Raw genomic sequence first — 27109 nt, 5'->3', positions numbered from 1 at the left:
ATTGCCAAATCTATTGTCAAAGAATGGACGAGCTGGCAATTGTCTCTGTCCTTGTACAACTGAGAAAATGTTCGTTCTAAAAATAAAAAAGAGGGGGTAATAATGTATATAATTTTTCTTTAGCCCATATAAGTGTTTTTAAAATTTATCAAAAATACATGAGTAATACATTAGCTCTATTTTATTAAATCTCACGTTGGAAAAAATACACTATTTGACTTGATTGAAATTTTAAAGGTATAATTTGTAACTTATAAGAACATCCACTCCACATTCTCAACAGTAGTATAGGCTAAGGCCTACATAAAAATTTGAAGAGTGCATTAATGTGAAATTTTTAACATGTAGAGGTCTAAAATATGTTTTGTAATTTTGACTGTTCACATGTTCCTGTACTCTTGTAGAACAATGCTAATGGTGAATCCCTGAATAACTGATAAGATTTCAACTTTAGACAGAAAATTATAGCATAAAAATTTAAAAATAAACGTAACAAATTATTGTTGATAGAGACAAAATCACAACAAAAGAAAACGTTCATAGTAAAGCACATATAAAAAACATAACACAGCGTTGATAATTGTAACCCTTTGAGTACCACAGTGGCAAAATAGGTTTGTAAGAAACGTTTAACCTACTCTGTGATAAGTGCTACTTAAAACATGTCAGAAATGCCTTACGATAATTAATTGTGTGTAAAACAGTTAAATAAATAGTTGAAAATTAAAACCACAAGATTGGTAGTAATTGTATAATAAAATGTATCACACTTATAAAATATGAAAATAATATACAACCAATAAAACAAAAAAAGAATAAATCTAATCAAGCCATATCATAATGTTAAGACGCACCAAAAGGTTGTTATTTCTAAATTAAACAAAAATCTTACCGCAGAAGCAAATATTTATTATTTTAAATGTAAATAAAATTAATTCTAAAAGCTTTTGAAGAAATATGTTAAATATATACTATTTTAAAGTTGTATATATTAATATCAAAATAAACTGCAGCACCAGTCAACTTCACAACTCAAAAACTAAGAGTCGGTAAAAGAGGAACTGTCATCCATATTTCTCTTGCTTTTAAGTCTGCCTTATTTTGATAATATCGTAAATGTCTACAGACAATGTGTTGAAGTAGAATAGACTAGCCAATAGGCAACAAGTTTGTTCATGCACCAACTCGCAAGTTTCATCTGATGTTACAACTTTTGTTCCGTGTTTTAACGTTGAATTATAATGAACCATATTTTTTATTAAACAAAATGTTATAAACCGCATTTTATATTCATATCCCGACATACATTAATGCAACTATACAAAAACAATATGAATGTAAGAGGGTCAATAAATAGTACTTTTCACAAAGAAAAACGTGACAACGGATTGCCACCCTGGTATTTTTAGCACAATACTTTAGCAGTGAAAAATTGTTGCTGTGGTACTGAAAGGGTTACCTGATTGAAACCAATTGGGAATTAATGCAGGAGGTAAAAAACTACAAGCATAAATTCTTACAGATTGTATGTAGTTATACGAAACATTATTTCAAACAATCAAAAAGTTGAAGAAATAAAACAAAACTTACCCTACATTCTTGATGTGTAATGTAACATGTCAACAACAACACTAAGATTTAACATCAGTAAATTGAAATAAGCAAAGAAAATATTCAACATTATAGAGGATATAATATAAAAAATACAAACAACATAGTTTCATAAGATTACTATTATTTTCTAAAAATAAAACTCAAGGCTTTGGCCACTGTGTGTTTAAGTTTTGTTACTTTATCAGAGTCCTTCTCATCTGTTAAATGTTTCTTCTCAGTACTATCCATATTTTTACGATCAGTTGTTTTATTATCTAGTCTTTCATTTTCATGAGGAGGAACTGTTTGAAGGTTATCAGCAAAACTTGCATTTGTATTCAAATTTGGGGTACAAGCTTCAGCATTTTTGTTAGTTTTATAATCACGAGACAGCATCACTTCTTCACTGTCAGTTTTTTCTGGACCTTTTCTTGCATCTAAATTATTTCTTGATCCATGAGCATTTTCTTCAATGCATGTCTGCAGATTAGATGTTCGTTCACTTGCAGCTGACTTAAAATCGTGTCCTGATTGTGGTGTATCCTCCGTGCCCCGGTCTACTGGCAACTCATTTCTTGAACTTGTCGTCAGATCTGAACCAGGACACGCCTCATCCTACGGAAAGTTATTTCAAATAACAAAAGAATAATAAATTAAAGTTTCAGATAATTTAAATTGAGTTTTCAAAATGAATTTAAACAAATGATACTAATACAAATTTATTATCCAATAGTAAAAAGCCAGTAAACAAGTTCAGCTTTTTTTAGGATGTAATCTTTATTGCCTTTAAAACAATACTGTTGGTAGAAATGTTACAAACACTTAGAACTTTGAATGTTTTATAATAGTTAATAATATATTATTATAATGTAAAAGTAACAAAATAAAGTTTAGTTTCTTGTAACAATATGGCCTACAGAAGTTTTAATTAATTTTTAATAAATTTATAGTGCAAATAAAAAAAATTGATGAATTCATTTAAATTAAACATTAAATTGAAGTTCAATTTGAATTTTGGAAATAGTCCATAAATTCATCCACATTATAAAACACATTATTGGTTAGAATTGATTTTAATTTAGAATTAAACAATCCTGAATTTAGTTTATTCTAAATGTTTTCTGGCAAAACATTAAAAAGTCATCCCCCAGAATAAGAGGGAAGATTTTGTTATATATATATTTTGATATTCCTAAGAATTCAATATCATTGACTTCATAATTTCATCATTTCACATTATTGTTGGTCCTATTTCATCTGTAGAAACATTACATAACTACAGAAAGTTACACAGTTAGATTTTAATAGATTTACTTTTAAACCACTTTCATAAAAATATTGTGTAGGAACTGACATGCCCAAACATCTTTTTCCAAATCAGATTTATTTTTTGAACTGATACACAAAGTAGTATCATCTGCATACTATATTAATTTACTGAATTTGACAGTTGATTCAAAATTATTGATATATTTAAAAAATAACAAAGCACCAAGTAACGATCCTTGAGAGACACCACACTTTATATTCAAATAATTAGATAACAACTCTGAGATATCTACTTGTTTTCTATTTTGAGATAAGATTCAAGCCCATCCATGTGGCATTCCTCTTATTCCATAATCAAATAATTTTTGCAACAGTATTTTGTGATCCACACAGTCAAAGGCTTTGAAAGGTCCAGAAATACCCCAACTGTGATTATTGCTTACTAAGCCATCAACAATAGCATCTACAAGTTCTACTATTGTGTCAATAATATAGATACCTTCACGAAATCCAAATTGATTATTTGAGAGAATGTTTTCTTTATTAAGATAGTTTTTTAATCTAATCAAAGAAACCTTTTTTATAAGATTTGCTAAATATAGGTAATATAGAAACAGGTAAATGCACAATGGGTAACAATAACACATACAATAAGGCATCGCTAACTGTTGTTTCAATACACAAAATGGACTCTTGAATTACTTGTGGATGAAATCAAGAATGCAAGTGGAGGACTATTTACTTTCCCGTTACTACACTCTAGGACAGCTGTTGGATATTGTTAATGGATGGGAAAGAGCCCTGGCCTCTGGGGCTGGATATGTTCACAGAATGGACAATATAAAAAAGATACTTCAAGCCCTAAAATAAATATTATAAGTTTTTTTTTAAGGATGGTATAAATCCAAAACGGTGTGAAAGATAATTCAGCTGTCTTGACAGATGTAACAATGTTTCCGTACACAAGCCGTAACATAATTAACTTTGTTCTCTTAGCTTCATTTTTTGTAACTAATTTAGATTACTTCTTACACAGTATTTAAATGTCAATTTAATTTAAAATAGTTATAAAAAGGTTAAATAAATTAAAATTAAATATTTAAACTGTTACTGTATAAAAATAACATGAAAATATTTAAATATTGTTATATTTTGACAAAATGTGATTTTTTATAACTTTCCTACATAAAAAAGTTAGACTTAGTGATTTTATACAATATTATGCTATCAACTCTGTTAGGAATAGATTAAATCCTAAGGTTATAAATAGTGAACACTGACCCTCACAGTACAGCACATGTGCGTGTATGTGTGTGTGTGTGTGTGTGATGCCACTGCTGAGATTTTACAAACAAACACCAACCAGAGACAAAATTTTAATAGTGGTCTGCCTAATTAGAAATTTAGATTATTTAAAATAAGTTTAGGCTTGCGACCTTCGGATATTTGCATACCTTGTATACTTTGCTCAGAGACTATACATTACCATTAGTTTGTTTTGTAGTGGTACATATGTGATATAAGTTTATAGAGTTGTTATACGTGTATATGAAATAAATGTACTGCAGATCATCATCACAAATCTATATGTAAATGTATTTTGAGAAATGTTATATATAATATTTTGTATTTTTTTGGGAATCACACAAATAAGACTATGAGTAGCAACATCTAATTCTGTGTATACTTATGCTGAATTTGATTTTTCAACTGTAAAAAGGTGAATCCTTCAACTGTTGGGATTTCTTGTGTTATCAGACTTATGTTTTTCAGGCAATAATCAATTTTGCACGTTTTGTTTTCAAATTTAATATAAAACCATTCATTGATATGCTTGATACATTGATGTATTATAATATGTAAACAAGCATTTGTTTGTGTGTATATGTTATAATAATGTAAATTATGAGCATATGAATTGGACAAGTTACAAAATAACAGAAAGCAGCACAAGCATTGTCAAGTCTCATGTTTAACCATTAGAACACAAAACCCATTAAGTGCTACTTTCAAATGAAATGGATAGTCAAATGGAATAAAATGCTGGTAAGCATACTCCATAAATGTTCTATACTGCAATAACAACATTGCAGAAATACAAAAGCACTATTGTTTGATAATTTATGGTCTACATAAAACGTTGTTTCACACCAGGACCATGTAATATTTGCAAATGAGATGAATATTATTCATACACACCAAAACGAAACAACATAGATGATGAAAAATACATCATCTGGCTATTAAGAGTTACAATATAAAGGGAATATTCTTATTTCACAATCATGTGGTATATTCAACTTTTGTTATTTACTGTTTTTTTACGTATACATACAATTCTTTTCTGGAGGCATAACAGAATTAATTTAATTAGTTAAGGTAAGATTCTCATTGGGTTATGGTGTCACAATCAGCTTGTAACAAGAAGTATATTTTTCTTATTACATTTGTGCTAATATACAGAATAACATAACTAGCTTAAGTTACACCAAGGAATATATAAAAAGCTTAAATAAAATATACATCAAAGGTGGAGCCCCAAAGACACTAAAACAATTCTGTAAAGATTACATATTACATTTTTACAAAAAAAAAAAAAAAACTTATTCTCTTCAAAAATATGCTCCATTAAACTTGATATATTTGTACAGTTGGTGATTCTATTGTTTTAAATAACTTGTTATGTTCATCTTCAATAATGGTCAACAGCTACTACCTTGATTTTTTCCTGACAATATTGCAAAATATGAATCCTTTCGTGAAAAAATAAAACATAGATAGGTCAGGTGAGGCAGCTATATTATCTTTTAGCAAAAACTGGCTAACAGAGAGATGGGTCAGAACTTGCCTTAGGACTTTCAAATAAAAAACTTGATGAAAATGCCTGGTGGAATAAACTTTGAATGGATTCCATCTAAATAAAAAAAGCAAATAATGAGTACCACTCTGATGTTTGATTTGACAACATATTTTTGAAAGAGGAACAATTAAATCTTCATTAACTGTTCCTTTGTCTAAGAATCAAAATCATAACCATGACCCATTATCAATAATGATCTTCAAGAGGAAGAGTGGATAATTTTGAAACTGTTATTTTTAAGTACGATGTGCTTTAAGTAGACATTCCTTTTTGTCAACTAGAAATTAAGATACACGTTAGGCTGCAAACCTTTCCATCCCAAAATATCCAGTTAAAATTTACAAAATAGAGCTCCAACTTATTCTATTTATTGTTGACAATATAAGCACAATATCTCAAATTTTCATTGTTTGAACATTTGACGTTCATAATGAGAATTATCATCACTTTTTTAAATCAAAAAGCGGACAAAAACAATCACTACAGACTGACAGAGCAAGCCAGGTCGCTGACACGGGCAGTGCTAAACTGCCAATAAGCTGTGCGATGTAAACATCTACCAGGAGAATTATATAATATGCAAGTCACACCTCTAGTATATATCCTATATGTAGACATATATTTTATAGAGGTTACGGAAAGACATTGACCTCTTCTACAAGCTAGGTGCTTGTGTGTGTGTCTATTCTTAAAGTAAGGGCTGTTTGCTCACATTTAAATATTAGCACTTTTGGACACAGTTTTACTCCTGCAGCACCATCTACTGATTCATTGCGTAGCTATAGCAGCATTTTTTTTATTTCAGAAGTCGTCTGCTTGTCCGCGCATGCAAAAAACGTCTGTGACAATTTGTCGATCCCACCAGCTGTGAAGTGTGTTCTGTGATACGATTCTTGTGTGCAAAAGGATCGTCGGCTGCCGAAATTCATCGAGAGTTATGCCTAGTTTAAGGACCTACAGTTATGAGTGAAGGAAAGATTAAACAATGGTTCCGTGATTTTTACAATGGACCACAGACAACCAAACCATTTGTTTTTTTTCAAATGTCCATGACAAAGAGCGGAGTGGCAGGTCTAGTCTCCTGACTCATGAAGTCGTTTTGCAAGTGGACCAAAACTGTGATCTGCCTTGCTGAACAATTACCTCAACTTTGGTGAACTACTGTCTACAATATTGTCATGGAAAACCTCGGATACCACACATTGTGTGCAAGGTGGGTACTGAAAATGATGACTGACCATCACAAAGAACAAAGAATGTCTGGTGTATAAGAGTTTCTGGACCATTACCAAGAAGATGGAGAGGATTTGTTTTCTTGCATTGTTACAGGGGACAAGACGTGGATATCCTACATAAATCCAGAAACAAAACAGCAATCAATGCAGTGGTGACACTCATCCTCACCAAAACCGAAAACGTTTAAACAAAATCTGTACACAAGTCAGAGACACTTTGGAAGTGGGGTGTGGTCTTGGGCCTCTGAAGGCAAAATAGAATAAAGGACATTTTGGAAGTAAAGATACCTTGTAAATTAAATTTTAACAAATAAACTGGACATTTATGAACTAAAAACATGTTGTTTTTAATAGAGAAATATTGAGAATAAAAATCTAAATTTTGAAACAAAGTGGATAAAGGACACTTTGGTTCTGGGTGCCTCGTATGTAGAACGTTTACATGCTGTACATGCATATCGCCTGTCTCAGCCTAGTTTAGATCAGTTTGGGTGATTAGTTGATTCATAAATGTACATGTTACACTATGAATTTACTGTTTATTTTAACTACAAAGTGTTAATTACGTTCGTATTCTTCAAATGTGTACTATGCTATATTGTACAGTTAAACATTATGATTGATGAACACAGATATCAGTCGTATATATTTGTGCTGTTCTCTAAACCAACTAAATCAAGTGTGCTGAAATGCTGACTTTGTGATTAATTATTTACTTAAAACCTTTCAAAACATAAAACATTGCCACTTTAATGTAACTTAAACTTCATTGTAGTTGCTATGGCATACATGCAGATTCATCTATAATAGAAATATAATTATTGCTATAAAGTCTTGTCGTTTACTAGCTTGCAATGATTTTGTAACAAATAATTCTATTTTCTGACATTAAAATAAAGTTTCAATGTATTCATGAATAAACACTGTCACTAAAAAATATACTTGTTGATTCTACCAATAAAGATTTGTTCACCTGATACTAATTTGCCGTATGAATTGCTTCTGAAAAAGGTAAGAATATTACAAGCATTAATACAATGTAGTGATTGCTAAACAAGTTTCAAAATGCATAATTGAAAAAAGTCAGAAGAAGCTGAGTTGCAAAGAATTTACCACACAAGCGAGTACAACAAGCTGGGATTATTCCATGAAACAGTAAGTATAATAAGTATAATTGTATGCATATATTTGTACAAAAGGAATGTGCTTCTTTTGCACTTTCAGTGGTCTGAATATTTCTCTCATGAATGAAAAATTTTCTCTCAATATACACGTTTTTAATCATTTATATATAATGTTAAATTAAAGGACAAGTAAAATAAAAATGGACTATAAATACTAATCAATATATTTTACAAGTTATTTTCAATAACAGTAAAAAACCAAACCTATTGTTTTAACTTCGTCTTGGATAACGGAGGCAAAGAACTACTTCGAACAACATCTACATTTCCTTCTTTGATCATCTTCTCCTCCCACTTTTTTAATTCATGATTCCAACTTTCAAAGTCTTGTTTTGTTTCGGTCTCTAATTTGGCTTTAATTTGTGGATTGAGGGTTTTCCATTCTTGTGATACACTTCTTACCCATTCCTAGAGAACAAAAATAACACAATTTCCATATAAAAAATAACCCTTGAAATGTGCAAGACAGAAATGATATTTGCAGCTCAAGTTTCTTAGGATTAGTAAAGTCATGGCTTATGTGAATGCAACTGACTATGGCATATGACTAGTTGAGCATTAGGCTGAGAAGAATAGTTTATTTAAGTAAGTAGCTTTAAACTAAGAACTATTTTTGTGCGTTTTACCTTTTAAATTTGTTGTTACTTTTCCATTTTATAATTTCCTGAGAGGAGTGAAGAAAGAAAAACTAAACCTAAGCCGTTACATACAGGAACACATAAATACACATAGGTACACATTACAACACTAAATACTTTTAACAATAATAACCAGAAAAATTAGTAACAAACTCATATAAAAATCTTAACAATCACCAAATATAATAAATTAAAATAATAATAAAATCTAAAAATGTACAGTTATGGTATTACAACCTAAAAACTCGTAAACATAATAAAATACATTTATTTTAAACTATCTTACTAAACAAATTTATTTTGATAAATAGGTCGATGTGTTTGGTTCATAATAATTTAACTGATTGAAGTTGTAACATATGATTTGTTCTTGCAGGATAATTATGAATTTTATGACTAGGGGAAAAGTTAACATTTTGTTCTTTAACACTTACAAGGTAGCAGAAAGAAACATTCATAATACTAGAAAAGCCTTTTTTAGCCATCTAGATGCTTTTATTGCGCTACTACCGTTACCCCATAGAGTAATGTCATAGAGGAAATGAGAATGGAAAAAGCATAGTAAGAGCAGCTATGATGGGAAGGGCTGATTTGATGCAAATGATGACTTTTACTCCAGTTCACCTTCCTCTTACATGCAGCATCTGAAATCTGTTGCTGTTTCAGACTTGACTCCTGAAATCTGGAGTCATGTTCGTCTGAAGGGATCCAAAAAATAGTCAGTGACGAAGAACAAAGTAATTCAAACGAACCCCCTCACATAGTTTCGACATCAGAATGATGGTTTCAGATGCTGCACATAAGAGGAAGGTGAACTGGAGCTAAACTCAACATTTGCATCATAATAAGAGGTTATACGCATGTCCATAGTTACACTGTGTTTTAATTTTCATAAGAGATAAATTACTCGAGAAAACTTAAAAAAATTCTAATAGTTCTATATGGTGATCCCAACTCAGTTTCTTATCAACGTAAATTCCTAATAATTTTATAGTGCAGTCATTGAAGCATTATTGCTCCGAATTTTTTTTACTGTGAACCGAATTGCATACAATTTTGGAATTAGGTTCATCTTACCCTTAAATTCAAAAGTGAAAATGATTTGAACTCCGCAACCACTCTGGGGGTGGTTGCCACCCCTTCTCGGGGGTGAATTTATTTTTTAAAAAATAACCTCGGATATCAATAGAAGGCCTAATTTTAAGCAAAAAATCATCTATAACGTTTTTTTGAAAATCCCAATACTTTTCAAGTTATTAGCAATTGAAAATTCGCAATTTTTTCACGTTTTTCATCGGTTTTTTGCAAATATCTCCCAAAATATACGTTTTATCGAAAATTTTATAAAGAACATAATTGTAGCAGGTAAAACAATGAACCATTTGATTTTTTATAAAGTACTCTAAGTGCAATATTAAGCTAGATATTAAAAATCAAAGCAGTTTTTATTTTGTCTTGAAATTTAATCGATGTAATCAATGCCATCTAGCGGCGAGCAGATGCATTTTAGGCATTCTAATAAAAAAAGAGTTTTATAGTGCTCGAAATAAGCTTTAAAATGAGCACTATTAAAAGTCTTTTGCACGTAAAATAAGTGAGCTGTATTGCAAATAAGAGGAGCATCTAATGTTTTTTCTTTTAAATCAACGGGTTTCATAAGTGCCATTTCCACCGAAATTAAAACTAATCGTATTCCGCCTAGAATCAACTTTATTATGAAGAGTTTGATAGATTGTATCAGTTTGGCTGCTTCAGGACACATATTTAAATAAAAAGTCCACGATTAAAAAAATATTCAAATTTTGAAAAAAACCACCTTTTTCCATAATATCTCAAAAATGACGACATATACGTATTAAAAAGTGTAGTGATGAAAAATGTAGGTATATTTCTGACAAAACAATTTGGATTTTTTGATTTTTATTTTAAACAAAAATTGACGGAAAATATGATTTTTTAAAGAGCGCGTGGCAGCGCAATCACAGCCTCTCTTAAGCCCTTTAACCCTTCACCGTTTGAGAAAAAAGGTTTTTTACTATATATTGCAATAAAGGATGTTGTAGCTCTTTTAAATTACCTTTACAATGGTTTTTGATTAAATTGTGATAGCATGAAAATTGAAGGAGTTATGGTTAAAAAAACTTATAATATTTTTTTCTGCTTAGTAACTGAAAATTTCGGACTGTGAATATTTTGAGCAATTTTACTTTCACATTATAATCACAGTATAATAGAGATCCAAAACTATTGTAATGTGTATACATATACATAATATGGCTCATATATTTTGGAAACGTAAGGCATGAATACATACCAACGTTCTTATATGTATATATAACACAATTGAGTGAATTTTATATAATTTGTAAATATTTTATTCAATTTAATGGCAATTTTTTACTCTAAATTAAATTATTTTTAAATATGTAATCATATATATATATATATATATATATATATATATATACTGTTTTAATTTAGGGGTAGTTTTAAGGGTAGAAAAGCTTAAGAATATGATAATCATTTTGTGTGGAATAATAATTAAATCCTTTTCATTTTATCAAAACAATTGTTTAACAATTTTTGTATCAAGAGGTAGATTTCAAGGGTTGAAAGGGGGTTAAAAATTTGATAATTATTATAGAGATATAAAATAATTACTTACTCTATACTTACATCTTTTTATGTCATACCAAAGTATTTTTTGTGATTTTTTCAATTTAGGGGTTGTTTTCAAAGGGTTGTAAGATTGTCAAGGGGTTGAAAATGATTTTAATATGAGGTAATTGTGTTAGAAAACACTTTACAATTTCACCACTTACTATTAAACATGTTTTCCTAGCGATGAAATGGCTCAATGTCGATTTTTTCCATTAAGGGGTTGTTTACACCCCCTTTCGCTTATTTTTCGCTTCAATGACTACACTATTACTGGTTTACTACTTTTATAAATGTTGTTAGTTAACGAAAACACAATTTGCTCTGTCTGCTAGTCATTCACTGCTAAATAGTTTTGTTTCAAACACACGTTCTATAATAGCACATTTATTGACATATTAATAGTGCTTGATTTTTGTTCAATAACAAGACTGCCTTCCTTCTATTTAAATTTAAAAGCATGGTATCTTCCGCATACAATACCAACAAACAAGGCATACTAAACGCAAAATCATTTATTACAACAACAAAGAGAAAAATTCAGAGAACAGGCCCTTGTGGCACTCCAATGTTATTACTTATAAGCCATGTTATCTTCTAAAGTTTATATCAACCACAACCAGAACTTTTTACTCATAAAAGAATACATACAAATATACTAGTACTTAATTTTTAATATTTTAGGACTAGATTGGTAGTGGGCAGGGCTAGAGCCTTTACCTTAGGGTAAAACCATTCCTACACTCAGTATTAATCGATTTGTTATAGCGGGCAGTATGTATCTCTCTACTTTTCTCACTGCAACTAATTAAAATGTGCACTGCAATTAAACATCTTAACACTTGTGAAATGCTTAGATGATGAAAAAATGATAAGATTTTTGTTAGGAAAAACTACAAACCGATTGAAATCATTCGTCAACTTTGTGATGTTCCTAGAAATGGAATAATAAGCAAAAGCAGAGTGAAGCAGTGGTGTATTGATTTTAAAATGGCTGCACAAATATTCACAACTAGGATCACAGTTGTAGGCCTAGCCTGGTTACTGTGAAGACTTGTTGACGAAAATCAATGAAAAAATTAGTGAAAATCGTTGTTTCCCGATCACTAAGTTGTCAGAACATTTCATAAAAATTGGAGGAAAAAATGCACAGGTCGTAAAATTTAACAAATGAGATTAATCAGCTCCCAATCCAAAAAGAATTTTTTATTATTATTTCCTTTGATGAGTTATTTTTGGAGAACAATTATTTTTGAGATTTTCTTGGTACTGTAATAGGACAGCTGGCCTGTTCTCAGCATGACTACCCTTCTACACTTAGGGGCTCTTGAAATAACAATCATCATGGAGATGCAATTTGGATTTTGGTTCATTCACACTTCAGGGACTGTTTTTGAGCGTACTCAGACTGACAGTCATCAACCACCACTGGGATAAATATGTTTCTAGAATAATTTAAAGTTGCCATGAAGTTTCATCCTAGAACTTGCTTTAATCATATCTATTCTTAGCACCCACAGTATCCTAAAAATTACAGGAATGTACAACAGAAATGGTTTGTAGTCCTTCATAATTATTAAATATATATGTAACTACACCTACCTACTTGCCCACCTGTAAGTATTTTTACAAGCGTATTTTGGCCAAAGATAGTAACAATATTAGAAAAAACTATCCAAAAAGAAGGGTAGGATAAAAGCAAGAAGGCTTATGTTAAAGCTTAAAAACAATAAATCACTTAATATACTTACTTTGTGTTCAGTATACTTATTTCTCTCACTAACTCTACTTGTTAAATACTTCATAAATGCTGTCATTGGTCTCTTTGGTTTCCCCAGTTCTTTGGATTTCTGTAAGAAAAAAAAACTTAAAATTTATTTAATAAACTAAATTATTTTATGATAACAGTTTGAATGAAGACAATGTTATACAATGAAAGGATTTTCGATTTTCAATTCAGATGTAGCTTCAGAAAGAACACAATTTCAATCAATCTTACACAATTTGTTAATAACAATAACAATACACAATCACGATTACTCTTTAGTTAATACAATAATAATTACATTAGAAGATATGAAACACATTTTTATGTAGAAATTAAAGGAGGTGGGAGTCAGTATGGCTTGACAGTAGACTTATATCTACTTAGTGTCTTACAACAAGTACTCGTTTACACAGTTTTTAGGTAAATATTCTATATGTAATCATTAATACTTAATTGCTGATATATACATATTTCAATTACTATACAGATATATCCATGGATGTTATTTACTTATAACTAATACATAAATACATACAGGTTTTGTTTATACAATAAATAATGACTTTCTTTAAATTTTATGTGAAAAGTCAATTAAAATGAATTATATAAAAAGTGAAATTGACTTAAATTACAAATTGGGGAAAGAGGTCTTATCACAAGTAGTAAAAGGCATTGGGATAAAAATGTAATATTATTTAAATGCAAATACAAATACTCATAATAATATGGTTCACTTATATATTAAGGAAGTGAAGTGAAGCTAATACATGACAAGGACATTGTTTTAAGGTACGTAGTTTATATAATATTTATTAAAAATTAACGATACACGATTTCTGAAATGTCACTTGTCTTTAAAACGGTGTTCATTTGATAAAATCCTGGGTTTAAAATTGTATTAGTTGTTACTTTGTTTTTAAAAATATGGTAATTTTATACGGTAAAATTTAAGTGTTTTTATGATTGTGTTTAGTTTTATGGACAGATTAATGAAACTGAGCCACAACTATGGAAGATCCTGTACCATTTTGTACACCATTGTGGTTGGATTTTAATATCCTAAAAATTATTAATAGATCTTTTGGCTACGTTAAAGTTACCAAGGTGCTAACCAAGTACACCAGCTCCTACCACCTCTTCAAAGTTCATTTTTAGTCTATTACATGTTGACTTTATATTTAACAACATACAAAACTAACAAACCGGGAATATTTTGAATAAGTTTCTGTGTCAGCAGTTAGTACAAACACTTAAAATAAATTCAAGAAAAATGAATCTAAACAAGTTCTCAACAGGACTGGAACATCTGGTTCAGACTTGTGGAGGTAATATTGTAGAAAAAACAGTAAGCTTTAATAAAGCTGAGGATTAATACTCCAGTAAGTTCACTATAAAACTTACAGTGTGTCTAACAAAGTGGCTTGAAGACATTTCCTGACTTTTCCATACAAAAAAAATAATGTTCTATATCCTATTACCAATAAAATAAACAACATTTTAAACATTATTTGCATTTATTAATAATATGAGTGTCAAAATATGGTCACAAATATTGATCAAAATACAGTAGTATTGATTTTCAGACCTGTTATCTTTCTTGAAGATTCTGTAGATTCGAGATTTGTCTTCGACGCATCAATAGTTCTTAACAAAATTGCTATTTTTAACAAAAATTTGTGTGACAAAGTCATAATCCATTATATTTTTGGTTGGGATTTTCTTTAACTCTCATTAAAATCTGTAACTTTTCTAGGACTTTTGTGACCATAGACACCCTACAAGTTAATAATTTTTTTAGATTATAATTAGTAAGTTTACGAAAGAATAACAAAATTAATAATTTCTTACTATAGAATAACATTACCTGTTTTGTTTTTCTTTGCTCTTTTAAATCCAAACTGTGAAGCTCTGCTCTTTTAATTTTCTCTTTGTCTTCTGGTGACAATTTGCTTTCATATTCAGTTTTTAATTTATTGTAATTTATAATTTCTTCTTTGTACTGTTGAGTTAATTGATCTCTAAGCTTTGAATCAACGTTTGCCCATCTTTCTGATCCTATTTTGACCAATTCTAAAAAATACAAATAAAATAAATAACACACAAGTTAAAGATCCATATTGACCCCTAGCAATGCTGTTTTATTAATAAAACACACAAAGGACAGTGGTTGTTTAACCTATCTACTGTTAACTAAATAACTTCTTTTGAACATTCTTGGTATTTACAAGTTCTTTATTATTTGGTAAATATTTTTTTGATTAAATATATTATGTATAAAAAATATATTATTATAATTAATAATTAAACAATTTTCAAACTTTATTTCTTAAAAAAAAGACAGTGGGCTAAAAATGCCTTTCTTTCTTTCTCGATGCACTCTAGGAGACCATGTTTACAAAATTGGTAAAGTGTGATAAAAAATGAAAAAAAAAGAAAAATACAAATTGATAAACATGTTATTTAGTTTTAGAAAAGTATAGTTTCTTGTGTTTATTTTATAATTTTCTACTTTTTAATATATGAAATAAATAGAACATGCTAAAGTACTCACAAATACAACTAACCTGTCTGGATAAACTAAATTATTTCAAAAATAATTTGCTTCAATAATTAATACCAAATATGAAGACTGTCCAACATCTTTCTACTCTCTCCCACAAAATAATACTGCAAATAACACAATTTATTTCCAACGAGAACATAAACAACCTACAAACACATCAACAAAGCAAAAATGTATTTGACAACTTATCCTCCATGACATGACCATCAGACTAGCTTGACTATTGGAAATTATTGAAGTTGACATGCCACCACTGCAATACAATTGTTATCATAGATGACAACAATTTTTTGATGGATTGTTTTTTTTTTCCATTTCTAAAACAGTAAAAATTGTCTCATTTGATGTTTTGAGGTTACTGGGACCCTTTATTTGATAGTTAATTATCAAATTATAAACATTTCATAAAAGGTTTTAAATTTAAATTTCTCTCTACACCACAAATTGAATTTTTCTTAAGATAATAGATTGATGTCAATTGGAATTGGAATTGGAGTGGTCAGATGTCCATTTTATTATCCATTGAATTTTTCTCACCAAAAAGTTAACAGGATTGGACAATTGTAATTAAAACATTAGGAGTAGGAGGTGACTTAAAAGTCTCTCTATAAAATCTACTTCCTTAAAAGACTCTTTCCATTGAGACTTTTGTACAAATAAATTGGAAAACAATTTTGTAAAATTAGCATTATGTTGAAATTAATGTATAAATTTACCATACGTAATAATAATTTTCATACCTGTGATTTTCTTTTCGGGATACTCTTTATTAAGCGTTGGCCTAATTTGTGCCATAAACATTAAAAATGGAGACATTGGTTTTTTTGGTTTGGGTGGCACATTAAGCTTGTCATAAAAACTTTGTTTGTGGGCAGCACATGTCTGTTGAGCACACAGTGGCAACAACCTGGAAAAGAAAACATGTGAATGAATCTATAACATATTATTTGCTATGAAATTACTCTTGATTTAATTCAATTAGTCATGCAATATTGACTTTTCCACTCGCTAAAATTCTATTTAGTTGTAAGTTAACTTTTTTTAGCAAGGGGTAGGCTCAAAATACTTTTGATTGCCCCATAACATTAATTGTTAACAGCAACAAAAATGGCATATTACATTCTGTTTGAATCATATATTCATTATGGAGTAATCCTCTGGGGAAGCTCTTCAGTTGATAATCTCAAAAGAGTCCTTGTTACACAAAAGCACTATGCATATCCTGGCTGGCCTTCAACCTTGAGCCAGCTGTTGAGAGGACTTTAAGATACTTGGCATTCTCACAGTGATATTGATCTATATCGCTAAAGTCATCACTTATGATGTTTCACAAGGTAAATTTCCTAGAATGATGACTATCAATAATCATCACACACAACATGGCAATGACTTCTCCTTTCAGATGGACAGAACTTCACTTTTCTCCAAGAAACCTTCCTTTATTGGAGCAAGACTGTTCAACATGCTTCCACAAGGCTTTAAAAATTGCGATTCCAAGACCTTAAAAAGACGACTACACATTTGGCTCAAAGATAAACCAATCTACACCACTGAAGAGTTCCAGACTGCAACAAACACTTACCTTTAAACAAATTTACAAGTGTTTTGAAGAAAACAAATTTTAGTTTTTGATATCGTTATAGAAAATTGTGTAAACTTCATACCACGACCATATTGTAATTATCTGACACTTCTTTTGTTGGTGAAAATGAATAAAGATTTCTGATTAACCCTTTACACAATTCAGACTGTGTAACAAGAACAGTATAACATTTTTAACAATTACAAAGTAATGTTTGACACTCAGAAATATTAACCAAGTATGTTTATAATTTGAATCCTATCCTTTAGTAAGATGGAAATTATGTGTGGCCATATCTCTTTTATACAAACATTGCAGGACTGATAGGTCTAAAATTTGGTTGTTATTTACTTTACCCATGTTACCTACAACATGAAAGCAACTGTTAATCAACTCCTACAATAGTGCATTTTATTTTCAAAACAAATAATTATGAGATGCTCTCTAATTATTTTTTCAGAAAAATACATATGCAGAATAATTTTGGACAGGAAAATACCGATCAAAAATTCCCCTGGATACTAATGGAGTCTTTGGCACCACCCCCAACTGGTGGCAGCATAAAACAACCCTCAGGATAGTATAAAAAAATCAAGTTCAGAAGATGTCAGCGCTCAACCCTTATTTAGGTTGCATGAGATATAGGAAGTGGCACATCTCAATGGTCCTTAATGATACTACTGCTTCTTAAATCCAAGTCAATGATGGCTTTCCAACACTTAACTCTCATGTTTCTTACTTTTCTTACTTCTTTAGTTAGGACTATCTGATCGCCATACTAATATATGAAAGAAACTGACCCAGTAACTGCTCAAAAGTACCATGGTAATTGAAAATCAATGTCAACTATGTCCAAAAGACCTCCCTTTGGGGGTAGAATTATCACAACTGCCCCATTTATAAAAGTTGTTCGACTTTGACCAGTAATTATTTTCTAAAACATATGTTTTAGGACTATTTACTATAAAACCCAACATGACAAGGGGTGTAAAAGTATTTGTACTAGTTAAATAAGAATAAAAATGGTACAAATAGAATAAATAAGCATAGACAAGACAGTTAAAAGTCCGAGTTTCCTGTGCCCAAAAAACCTCCCTTCAGAGGATACCACAAACCCCTCTTTTAATAATTTGTTGTTGTAGAAACTGTACAATTATCTCAAGTAAGTTAAAGCGTAAAGACTTCAATAAGCTTATTTTTGATTGATATAAAAATTTTATTTTTTTTGAAAGCAAGTTTTATCCACTACCGGCTTGCTAGACCTGACATAGCTGACATAGCAATATTAGAATAGAATGCCTAGAATAGCACTGGAGAAGGAGGAAGGAGGAGGAAGAAGACCAAGAGGAAGACCGAGAGGAAGATGGGAGGACCAAGTGTGGAAAGACATAGAGAGAAGGGGACTACAGAAAATACAGGTGGATGAAGAGGAGACCTGGAAGGATAGACTAAAGTGGAGGAGGCTGTGTACGACGACGACCCGTGAGAACGGAAACGTCTGACGATGATGATGATGATAAAAATTTAAAAAAAAATCTTCGAATAACCAATAAATAAATAAACACTAAACACCTTGTTAGAAATATTATCTTTATTAGGGATGCATAATTTAGTCACATTGTTTTCTGAACCCTTCCCCTTACCACAAAAGTAAGCTGGGAAGATGAAAAATCGTTGGTGTGTTTTCTAGAAAATAGACAATGCAAAACCTCTTTACCCCCTAGAGATAGTATTTAAATTCAAGCTCAGATCAAGTGAGTGCTCGTTACATTTTTATATTTATAATACATACATATGTATTTACCAACTATAGTATACCCTAATAACAAATAGTAGATAGGGACAGTGTGGCCTCCTTTTTGCCAATGTCACTTCCTTTTGGGAGGCAGAAAACAAGAACTGATCAGTCAAAATGACATGTAATTTTCACAGTAAATGCAATAAAGTCTGTTCTTATTTTAGTTCCTCTGTAAAAATAACTCAAGTTCCAAATATAATGCCCTCCGGATAATGCCATAGTTATTATAGTTAATTACTGTCAGTTCCTTTTAACATATTGAATAACAATATTGTGTCAAATTAATTCAAATAAAGTAAAATCATTTGTATGGTATTTGAGTAATAAACATGTTTTATTTATGTCACAAGCTGTCAGACACATTTGTCCTTGAAAGTTGTAAAGAGTAACTGCATGTTGAGTTAAGCTCCATTTCACCTTTCTTTTATTGCAGCATCTGATATCTGACGCTGTCTCAGACTTGACTGCTGGAGTCATGTTTGTCTGAAGAGATCCAAAGAAAGTCGATGATGAAGGAAGCTCCAAACGAAACATTTACATTGTTTCGACATCAGAGATACCTATAAATAGGTGAAGTGGTAGTCTCATTGTCTCATCAGGTACACAATTGAGTGCACTAGCCTACGATGTGATGGACACGAACATCACTCCAGATTCCACTCAGATACCAGATTTTGCAATAAAAGTAAGGTGAACTGGAGCTAAACTCAAAATTCAATGGAATCAACCCTACCTATCTTAGCTATGTAATGTGAAGTAATGTTAAACTGTATGATTTGTTACTCTTTAGCTTAGTAATACACATAGCCTAGATATCTTTTATTCATCAATTATAACTTTTTTAGGTATAAAAACAGCTGAATTATATTGTAATTTGAAATATCTATAACATAATTTGGTTCAAAATTTTGGCTTCGATAGCTTTATCATGATTATTGATGATTTGATTGTAGTGGTGGCCACTTATTATACTGCACATATTACGTTTGTTTTGTTCCTTTATTAAATTAACATTAAAAACGAATTATTTACTATGTTTGTAGAAAGTTTGATTAAGCTGGAATGCATTATTTTCAAATTTATTTTTATCCACAATGATGACAAAATCATATTATTAGCCTATTGCAATCCCTCTTCTAAAATAATATTATATAAGATTTAAGAGAGAGAAGATGTTTATAACAAAGGTATAGAATATTAAAAATGGAACTACTCTTGTTTCAAGATTAATGGCCTAGCAGTCAAACCTCAATATAACAAATTCCTTGATATAAAGAATTTTTTTTAAATCCCCTAGAAGTCTCCATAAGAATTTATGCAAATTTCACCTCTACATAACGAATAAAGCATACTCACAACCTCGATATAACGAATTTTTAGTAATCCTGGAAAAAATAAATCACCCTCGGCATAGTGAATTTTTCATTGTTAGAACCTCTTGTAGCGAAATTCACCTCTATGAAACGAATTTTCCACGACTGCATCTTATTATAACGAATGTAAACAAACGTCAAAACGGCAACAAAGGACAACAAACAAAGAATCGTGTCTCGACATGAAAGGTTAGTTACAGCTACTCCGGACTGAATTGTTAGACGAGTTTATTCAGTTGTCATGGAAAGTTTGGATTGTGCGGTGCTTCGGAATTAAGTTACAGTAGTTTAGTGACGATTTATGCCAATAACAAAAAGAAATGGCGCGCTATAAGCGCAGAGTGTAAATAAAAAAAATTATGAAATGCGTTGAAGACAATCCGACAAAAAAAAATTGGACATCGCGAAAGAATTTGGCATTCTGCCCAGGACTTTAGCTACAATTTTAAAAAAAGAAAGAGAAGTTCGATGACGGAAGTGTACTGTGTTCTAAAATCAGAAAGATAAATTTGTGTGAGCTGAAGGACGTAGAGGAGTGTGTGCTTAAATGGTTGAAGCAGTGCAGAGACAAAAATATTGCAATAAATGGACCTATACTTCAAGAAAAAGCCCAACAGTTTGCACTGAGACACGAGAACTTCCGAGCTAGCAATGATGGATGGTTGCAAAACTTTAAAAAACGAAATGAACTTATTTATCGAAAAGTGTGCGGTGAAAGTGCAAAACTCGATGATGGTGTTTGTACTGAGTGGAAAGATAAACTTCCTGAGCTAACCGAGGGATATGAACCAAAAAACATCTATAACACAGATGAAACTGAATTGTTTTTCAAATGTTTACCTGAAAAAAACATTGTCATTGAAGGGTGATAAATGCCATGGTGGAAAAAATAGTACACATTGTTTAACAGTTATGCTGGGAGCAAACGGCACAGGGACTCATAAATTAAAGCCTTTAGTAATTGGAAAAGCGAAAAAACCATGTTGTTTTAAAAACGTGAATGAACTTCCTACAGACTACATGGCGAATACAAAGGCTTGGATGAATTGTGACGCTTCCAGTGCATGGCTTCAAAGTGTTAACAAAGATATGAATAAGAAAATTCTCATCTTCAATGATAACTGCACGGCTCATGGAGACATTCCTAGGCTGAGAAACATTAAGGTCGAGTATCTCCCTCCAAACTGCAACTGCTTGACCAGGGCATTATCCGAAGTATAAAAGTAAATTATAGAAAAGAGGTCGTACAACAGTTCCTTAGAGAAATGGAAAGCCGTTTACCTACAAATATCAATGTCTTGAACGCCATTTAGATGATCAAAAAAGCGTGGAGTAAAGTTACAGAAACTACAATTTGTAATTGTTTCAAGAAGAGTGGATTCACTGTCACAACTCAGGAGGACAATTTAGACCAGCCTCTTACACAAGAAATTGACACTGCGGAGGGTTGGGAAACAGTCAAAGAAGCATTAGAGCTTGAGAAGGATGCAGAGTTTGTCACTTTTGATGACGACATGTATGGGGAGTTGACGTTGACATAATTTCTTCTGTAACCTCTGTTCCGGACGAAAATGTGGCTGCCGAAGATGACGTTGAACCAGATTGTGTAATGCTCGTCCCGAATTTAAAAGAGTCTCGTGAAGCCATTGGTGTTCTAAAGTGTTTTTTTTTTCTTAAAAAGGGTGCTTTGAGAGAAAGTGTGGTAAAATCTATAACTGAATTGGATTGCTCATTGGATATTATCAACGTCATATCACATAAGAAGACTACTATTACTGACTTTTTCTCTAATAAACAGGGCAAAAACAGCACCAATAATGATGCCATTGAAACACAAAATGTAGAATAGGCCATTTAACCTTTAACAATTCGTAATTTTCAGTTTAGTAATACTGTACAGTACAAGTACTGCATTTTTTTTTTTACTGTATTTTTTACTATCTGTAGCGTAAGATTTTTAAGTTTTGTTCAGGTCATGTTTGCTTTTCAACTTTCTTTAAATGTGTTTTCAAAGTACATAGCTACTGTATTACAGTTTTTCTGTTATACTTTCTGTATTCTTGAAGCAAAAAAATAAAATAAAGTTTCATTGTTCCAAAGTAAATGCATTTTTATTTCGTTTTACACACTATTTAAATACAGCACAGCATACGATTTCACATTTTAACAAGACCGATGGTCTGTGAACCTTGATGTAGCGAAATTGTACCTAACCTACCCTCAATATAACGAACCTCATTATAACAAAATACTCAATATTACAAATTTTCTGTCCGGTCCCTTGAGGTTCGTTTTATTGAGGATTTGACTGTAATATTTGTTTGTTTTGTTAAGTTGCATTCCCAGCTTGCAGTAATGTGTACAGACATTCATGATCAGTTCCTCTAGAATTTTACCTTTAGCCTAAGTAATAAGTACTCAATAGATGTTTTTAGTGTCACCACTGGATGACAGCCAAGTGTACTCGTGATTATGGACTTTATTCTGAGAAGGTCTAAATTAACAAAAATGTTCTTTATTTGGGTCAAAATTCTCTGATTGAAATATTATTGTTTTTTACATATAAATTCTATTATAAGATAATAGCCACTAGACACAATTACTTTTGAAGAAAATGAAGAAGGATAAGGGATAAATGAGTACAGGAGCTCGCAACAGCCATGCAGACCTGGTAGCAGTACGCAAACTTGTCTAATGAGTAAAAAAAAGTCTGCAATGTAGTCATTACTCTAATAACATAGGAGAACAAGGAGATTAACAGATCCATAGACACAGATGAGAGGCAGAGTACGATAAGCGGACCCTATTTTTTTATATTGATTAGTATAAACATCGATACGAAATATTTGTATCTTGAATTAACTATTAATCAATATCAACATATCTAGCCATAATAACAATTATGTTAGAAACTGGAATAATTAGTTTAATATACACAGTGACAATATAATATATAAAATAAATTTAATATAAAAAAATCATCATGATCTATGAAATAAATAGAACAAGAAATACGAAAACCTTGTAAATAATAATGAAATGTTGAAAGAATGTAACAAACATTTAGAACATAAAATAGGAAAGTTGCGGAACTATTTATGTTTTCTTCTGTGTAGCAGTGGTTAACCACGTTCAAGAAGTGGTTGAAAGCATCCCAATCCAGTAAACCTAACCTCTCTCCGAAGAAATATACACAGAGATGACCTGCCAAGGTTGGTACGCTCCTTTTTACACATCGTTTCATGTTCCTCCAGGAACTTTCAACTGTCTGATTATTAGTGTGAGTACAAATGTCTAAAAAGTTGTTACTACAGTTCGGGGTAAAATGCACAAAACCACATTCATTCAATCTAGCCTAAAATGTGCCTTCTACATGTATGTGATTATTATTGCCTATATAATGGGTTTTTCTGCACCACACCAACGTTGTGACTCCACGAAAAACACGTTTTATCATATTTTAAAGCAATATAATTGTTTTATAAATTTGACTGTTATTTGGAATTAGACAAAACACTTATTAAACATAAACAGTAAAATGTTATTTTTAATATCTGATAAAGTGTTTACAGATGATGTGAGTTAGTTTGGGTAGGGTACGTTAAGCGGACCCGGTTTTTTATATAGAAATTGGCAAACGATATTACTTAATCATATCCACCAATATAATCAATCGATACTGATTAATTATTTTGAACAAATAACTTAAATAATCTATATCAACAACTGTACCTAAACACTTTCAAATAGTACACGTAAGGTAATATTTCAATTTGACATATTAGTAACATTTGATTATTAAAAATGGCAGTCAATTTTAGAAAACTACACGACATTGCTTTGAAAGATGATAAGACATGTTTTACGTGGCTTCAACATGTTGGACTCGTACTGAAAAATCCATTACATGTGAAATTTGTGGAAAAGAAACAACTGTAACTGTGAGAGGGGCAAATATGGTCGTCTTCAGTTTTCCTAATTTTGCTTAAATAATAAATTGTTTTATCACTGTAAATATTAAATCCATATTTTAATTTAAAACATATGATTGTTATTGAGGACTATAAGATACTTTTATATCGATTGATAGTCTAGGATTTGAGATGCGAATATTAGGTATCGATGATTTTTAAAATTCTTCGATATAAAAAACTGGGTCCGCTTATCGTACCCTACCCTATCGTTTTTCAATATCAATATAAAAAACCGGATCCACTTCGCTTATCCTACTCTATCACAGTGATGAGATCATGGGACAAATAGGTTATACGCTATTATAAGCCTAATGGAAATGCAGACACAAAATCCCACTAAACATTACTAAATAAAGCTTATAATACTGTATTTCAGCTTTAAAATGATATATTTTGGAAATACATGAACATTTTAATTAATAAGGCATTCAAATTAAACTCGAAAAAGGCTATTTGTATCATGATCATTTACCTCTGGCGCAGTGATAACTGAATATGACTGGGAGAAAATCCCAATTTTAACACAAAGTTTCCTTGCATTTTTGCAAAAATCATTCACTTAAAGTTAGTGGTATTCCAGAAAAACCGCACTAAAACGTAACACTTGTAATAAATAAAATGCACAATTCCTAACCCTAACACCTCATGATAACGAAAACAAATGTATTACTCAACCAAATAAACACATTCTATTCTTCACAAATCACAATACACAGAGCATAGAGTATAGAGTATGATGAAAGAGTACAATCAAAGACCACTGTCGTTAGCCTCTGATAGAATATACATACGACTGTCGCTTGTATAAAAACAAATTATTGTATGAGATTCTTTTACATATATTCCAGTTAATTTTGCAACCTTTATGATAATATTTATTTATGATGTATGCGATTGGACTTTTTTTATACTTATTTTAATGGATTCTATGAACATATATGAGTTCCGGTAACATCTCCTTTGTAATTTAAATATCCATTACCATAAAACGGAATAGAGTTAGACATAATAACTTCGAAGTTCTCAGGCTTATGAACACGTAAATTTCCTTTTATTTCAGTCACAATTTTAAGTGTAGTTACATTTTCACTTTTTATCCTCGCTTTAAAATTATATAAATGTATAAAAATAAACAAAATCAATTTGTGTTTTAAATACTTTAACAAACTAACAGTCAGCAAACCTAATTACTCATATAACATAGTTATTATGTTTGACTAGTCTGGCTCAGTCTCATAAATTTAACATTGAATAAAATCATCCGATCGTCATGAAAAATTGCTTGTTGTGACATTTTGTTACATCATGAGTTCTTGGTGAGTGTGGACCTTACATCTCGACTGCTTATCATGACTATTATTATATAAGACAGCCCTTGTAATTGGAGCATTTCATAACAATAGCATTACCATTCTTCGGTTCTGTTGATAAAAATGTAGGCTATGTAAAGAAATTGTATCAGCCATACATACAATACATCGGAAAAGAAATGTATCTAGGAATAGGGAGCGCACGAGACTTGAGAGAAATAGGGAAAATCCTATTATTTCATCTAAAAATGTACAATTAAGTAAATAAATATTCAATTGTTGGATATACGATCAAATGTGTGATGATTAGGATTTGTAGATCAATGTGTACGAAACCCAAAGAAAAAGGATTGGAAATTAAACTTTATATAAAAATATAACCAAACCAATAATAACAAAAAAATAGACCGATATTTTGATAAATGTTACTCTACAGGGTGATTCAAAACTAAACGGCAATCTCTCGGGAGTTTATTTCTATAGCTAAAAAACAAGTAAAAAAAGTTCATATAACCATATGCCCGGAAATGCTTCGTTAGCGAGTTACGCCTAGCGAAAGATTTCGCCCGGATTTCAGAACCCTTGGTGAAGTCAGGCCGTATAAAAATGGTAAAGGTAGTTACAAAGATACAAATACGATTGTTTTTTTATGTTTTTATATCTGACAAATTTATTAAAATTCGTCCCAGAGCTGTAAATGCAATATTTTCAGAGATATCTTACGTAAAACACAAGAATTGGTGCAAAGAAAATAACACATTTTTGTGTTTAACGTAAGATTACTTCCATAAATGTTAAATAAAGGTCATTTTTTTTCTTAAACACAGATTTGTAGAACATTTAATTCTGAAAAGATTCATGTGAATTACTTAGGAAAAAAATTAATAATAGGTATTGAAATTTAGCTTTTATTTAAAAATAAAACAGACGCACAAAATGCATATTCTTATCTGCATAAAATATTAACTAATGTTTAGGTTGTGAGTAACAGCTGATCATTTATTCTAGACTGAACATTAACATAAAATGTATTTACCTTTATAAAACTGTAATAAATCACCTATAATAGTTGCTCAAAGTGTCCTCCGTTGTTAGCAATGCACGTTTTCGCACGACGAATCCACTCTTTTTCTAGCGCGTTTCATAACGTTTGGAGCATTCTTGATAGTTTCTGCCGCCTCTGTAATGCGATTACGTAACTCCTCTATGGTGTTAATCCGTTTTGAATAAACAATTGACTTCATCCAACCCCATAAGAAAAAGTCTGCTGGCGTGAGGTCAGGAGAACGTGGTGGCCATTTTAC

General features: G+C 30.9%; 1 protein-coding gene across 1 annotated transcript; it reads right to left on the bottom strand.

Moving 5' to 3' along the window:
* Positions 1-1509: 1509 nt before the first annotated feature.
* LOC124361771 (transcription factor A, mitochondrial) lies at positions 1510-25198 on the bottom strand. Its single transcript, XM_046815737.1, has 6 exons — positions 24968-25198; positions 16509-16675; positions 15070-15275; positions 13189-13287; positions 8346-8549; positions 1510-2208 (listed from the first exon to the last, which is right to left on the bottom strand). The coding sequence occupies exons 1-5, from the start codon at positions 25048-25050 to the stop codon at positions 8346-8348; spliced, it is 759 nt and encodes a 252-aa protein (XP_046671693.1). The 5' UTR covers positions 25051-25198; the 3' UTR covers positions 1510-2208.
* Positions 25199-27109: the final 1911 nt, after the last annotated feature.

The sequence above is a fragment of the Homalodisca vitripennis genome, chromosome 5 (genome assembly GCF_021130785.1).
Source record: "Homalodisca vitripennis isolate AUS2020 chromosome 5, UT_GWSS_2.1, whole genome shotgun sequence".
NCBI classification, from domain to species: domain Eukaryota; kingdom Metazoa; phylum Arthropoda; class Insecta; order Hemiptera; family Cicadellidae; genus Homalodisca; species Homalodisca vitripennis.
Note: the sequence above shows the minus strand (reverse complement) of the source record. Positions and strands in the feature narration are given on the sequence as shown.

What these genes read in the sequence shown, in the direction of transcription:
- LOC124361771 (XM_046815737.1), bottom strand. Translation starts at nt 25,050, where the DNA reads ATGATTTTTGCAAAAATGCAAGGAAACTTTGTGTTAAAATTGGGATTT. An exon ending in CAGTTATCACTGCGCCAGAG is followed by an intron (nt 16,676 to 24,967) that starts GTAAATGATCAT and finishes TTTCTTTTCCAG; the next exon opens with GTTGTTGCCACTGTGTGCTC. An exon ending in TCCCGAAAAGAAAATCACAG is followed by an intron (nt 15,276 to 16,508) that starts GTATGAAAATTA and finishes TGTATTTTTTAG; the next exon opens with AATTGGTCAAAATAGGATCA.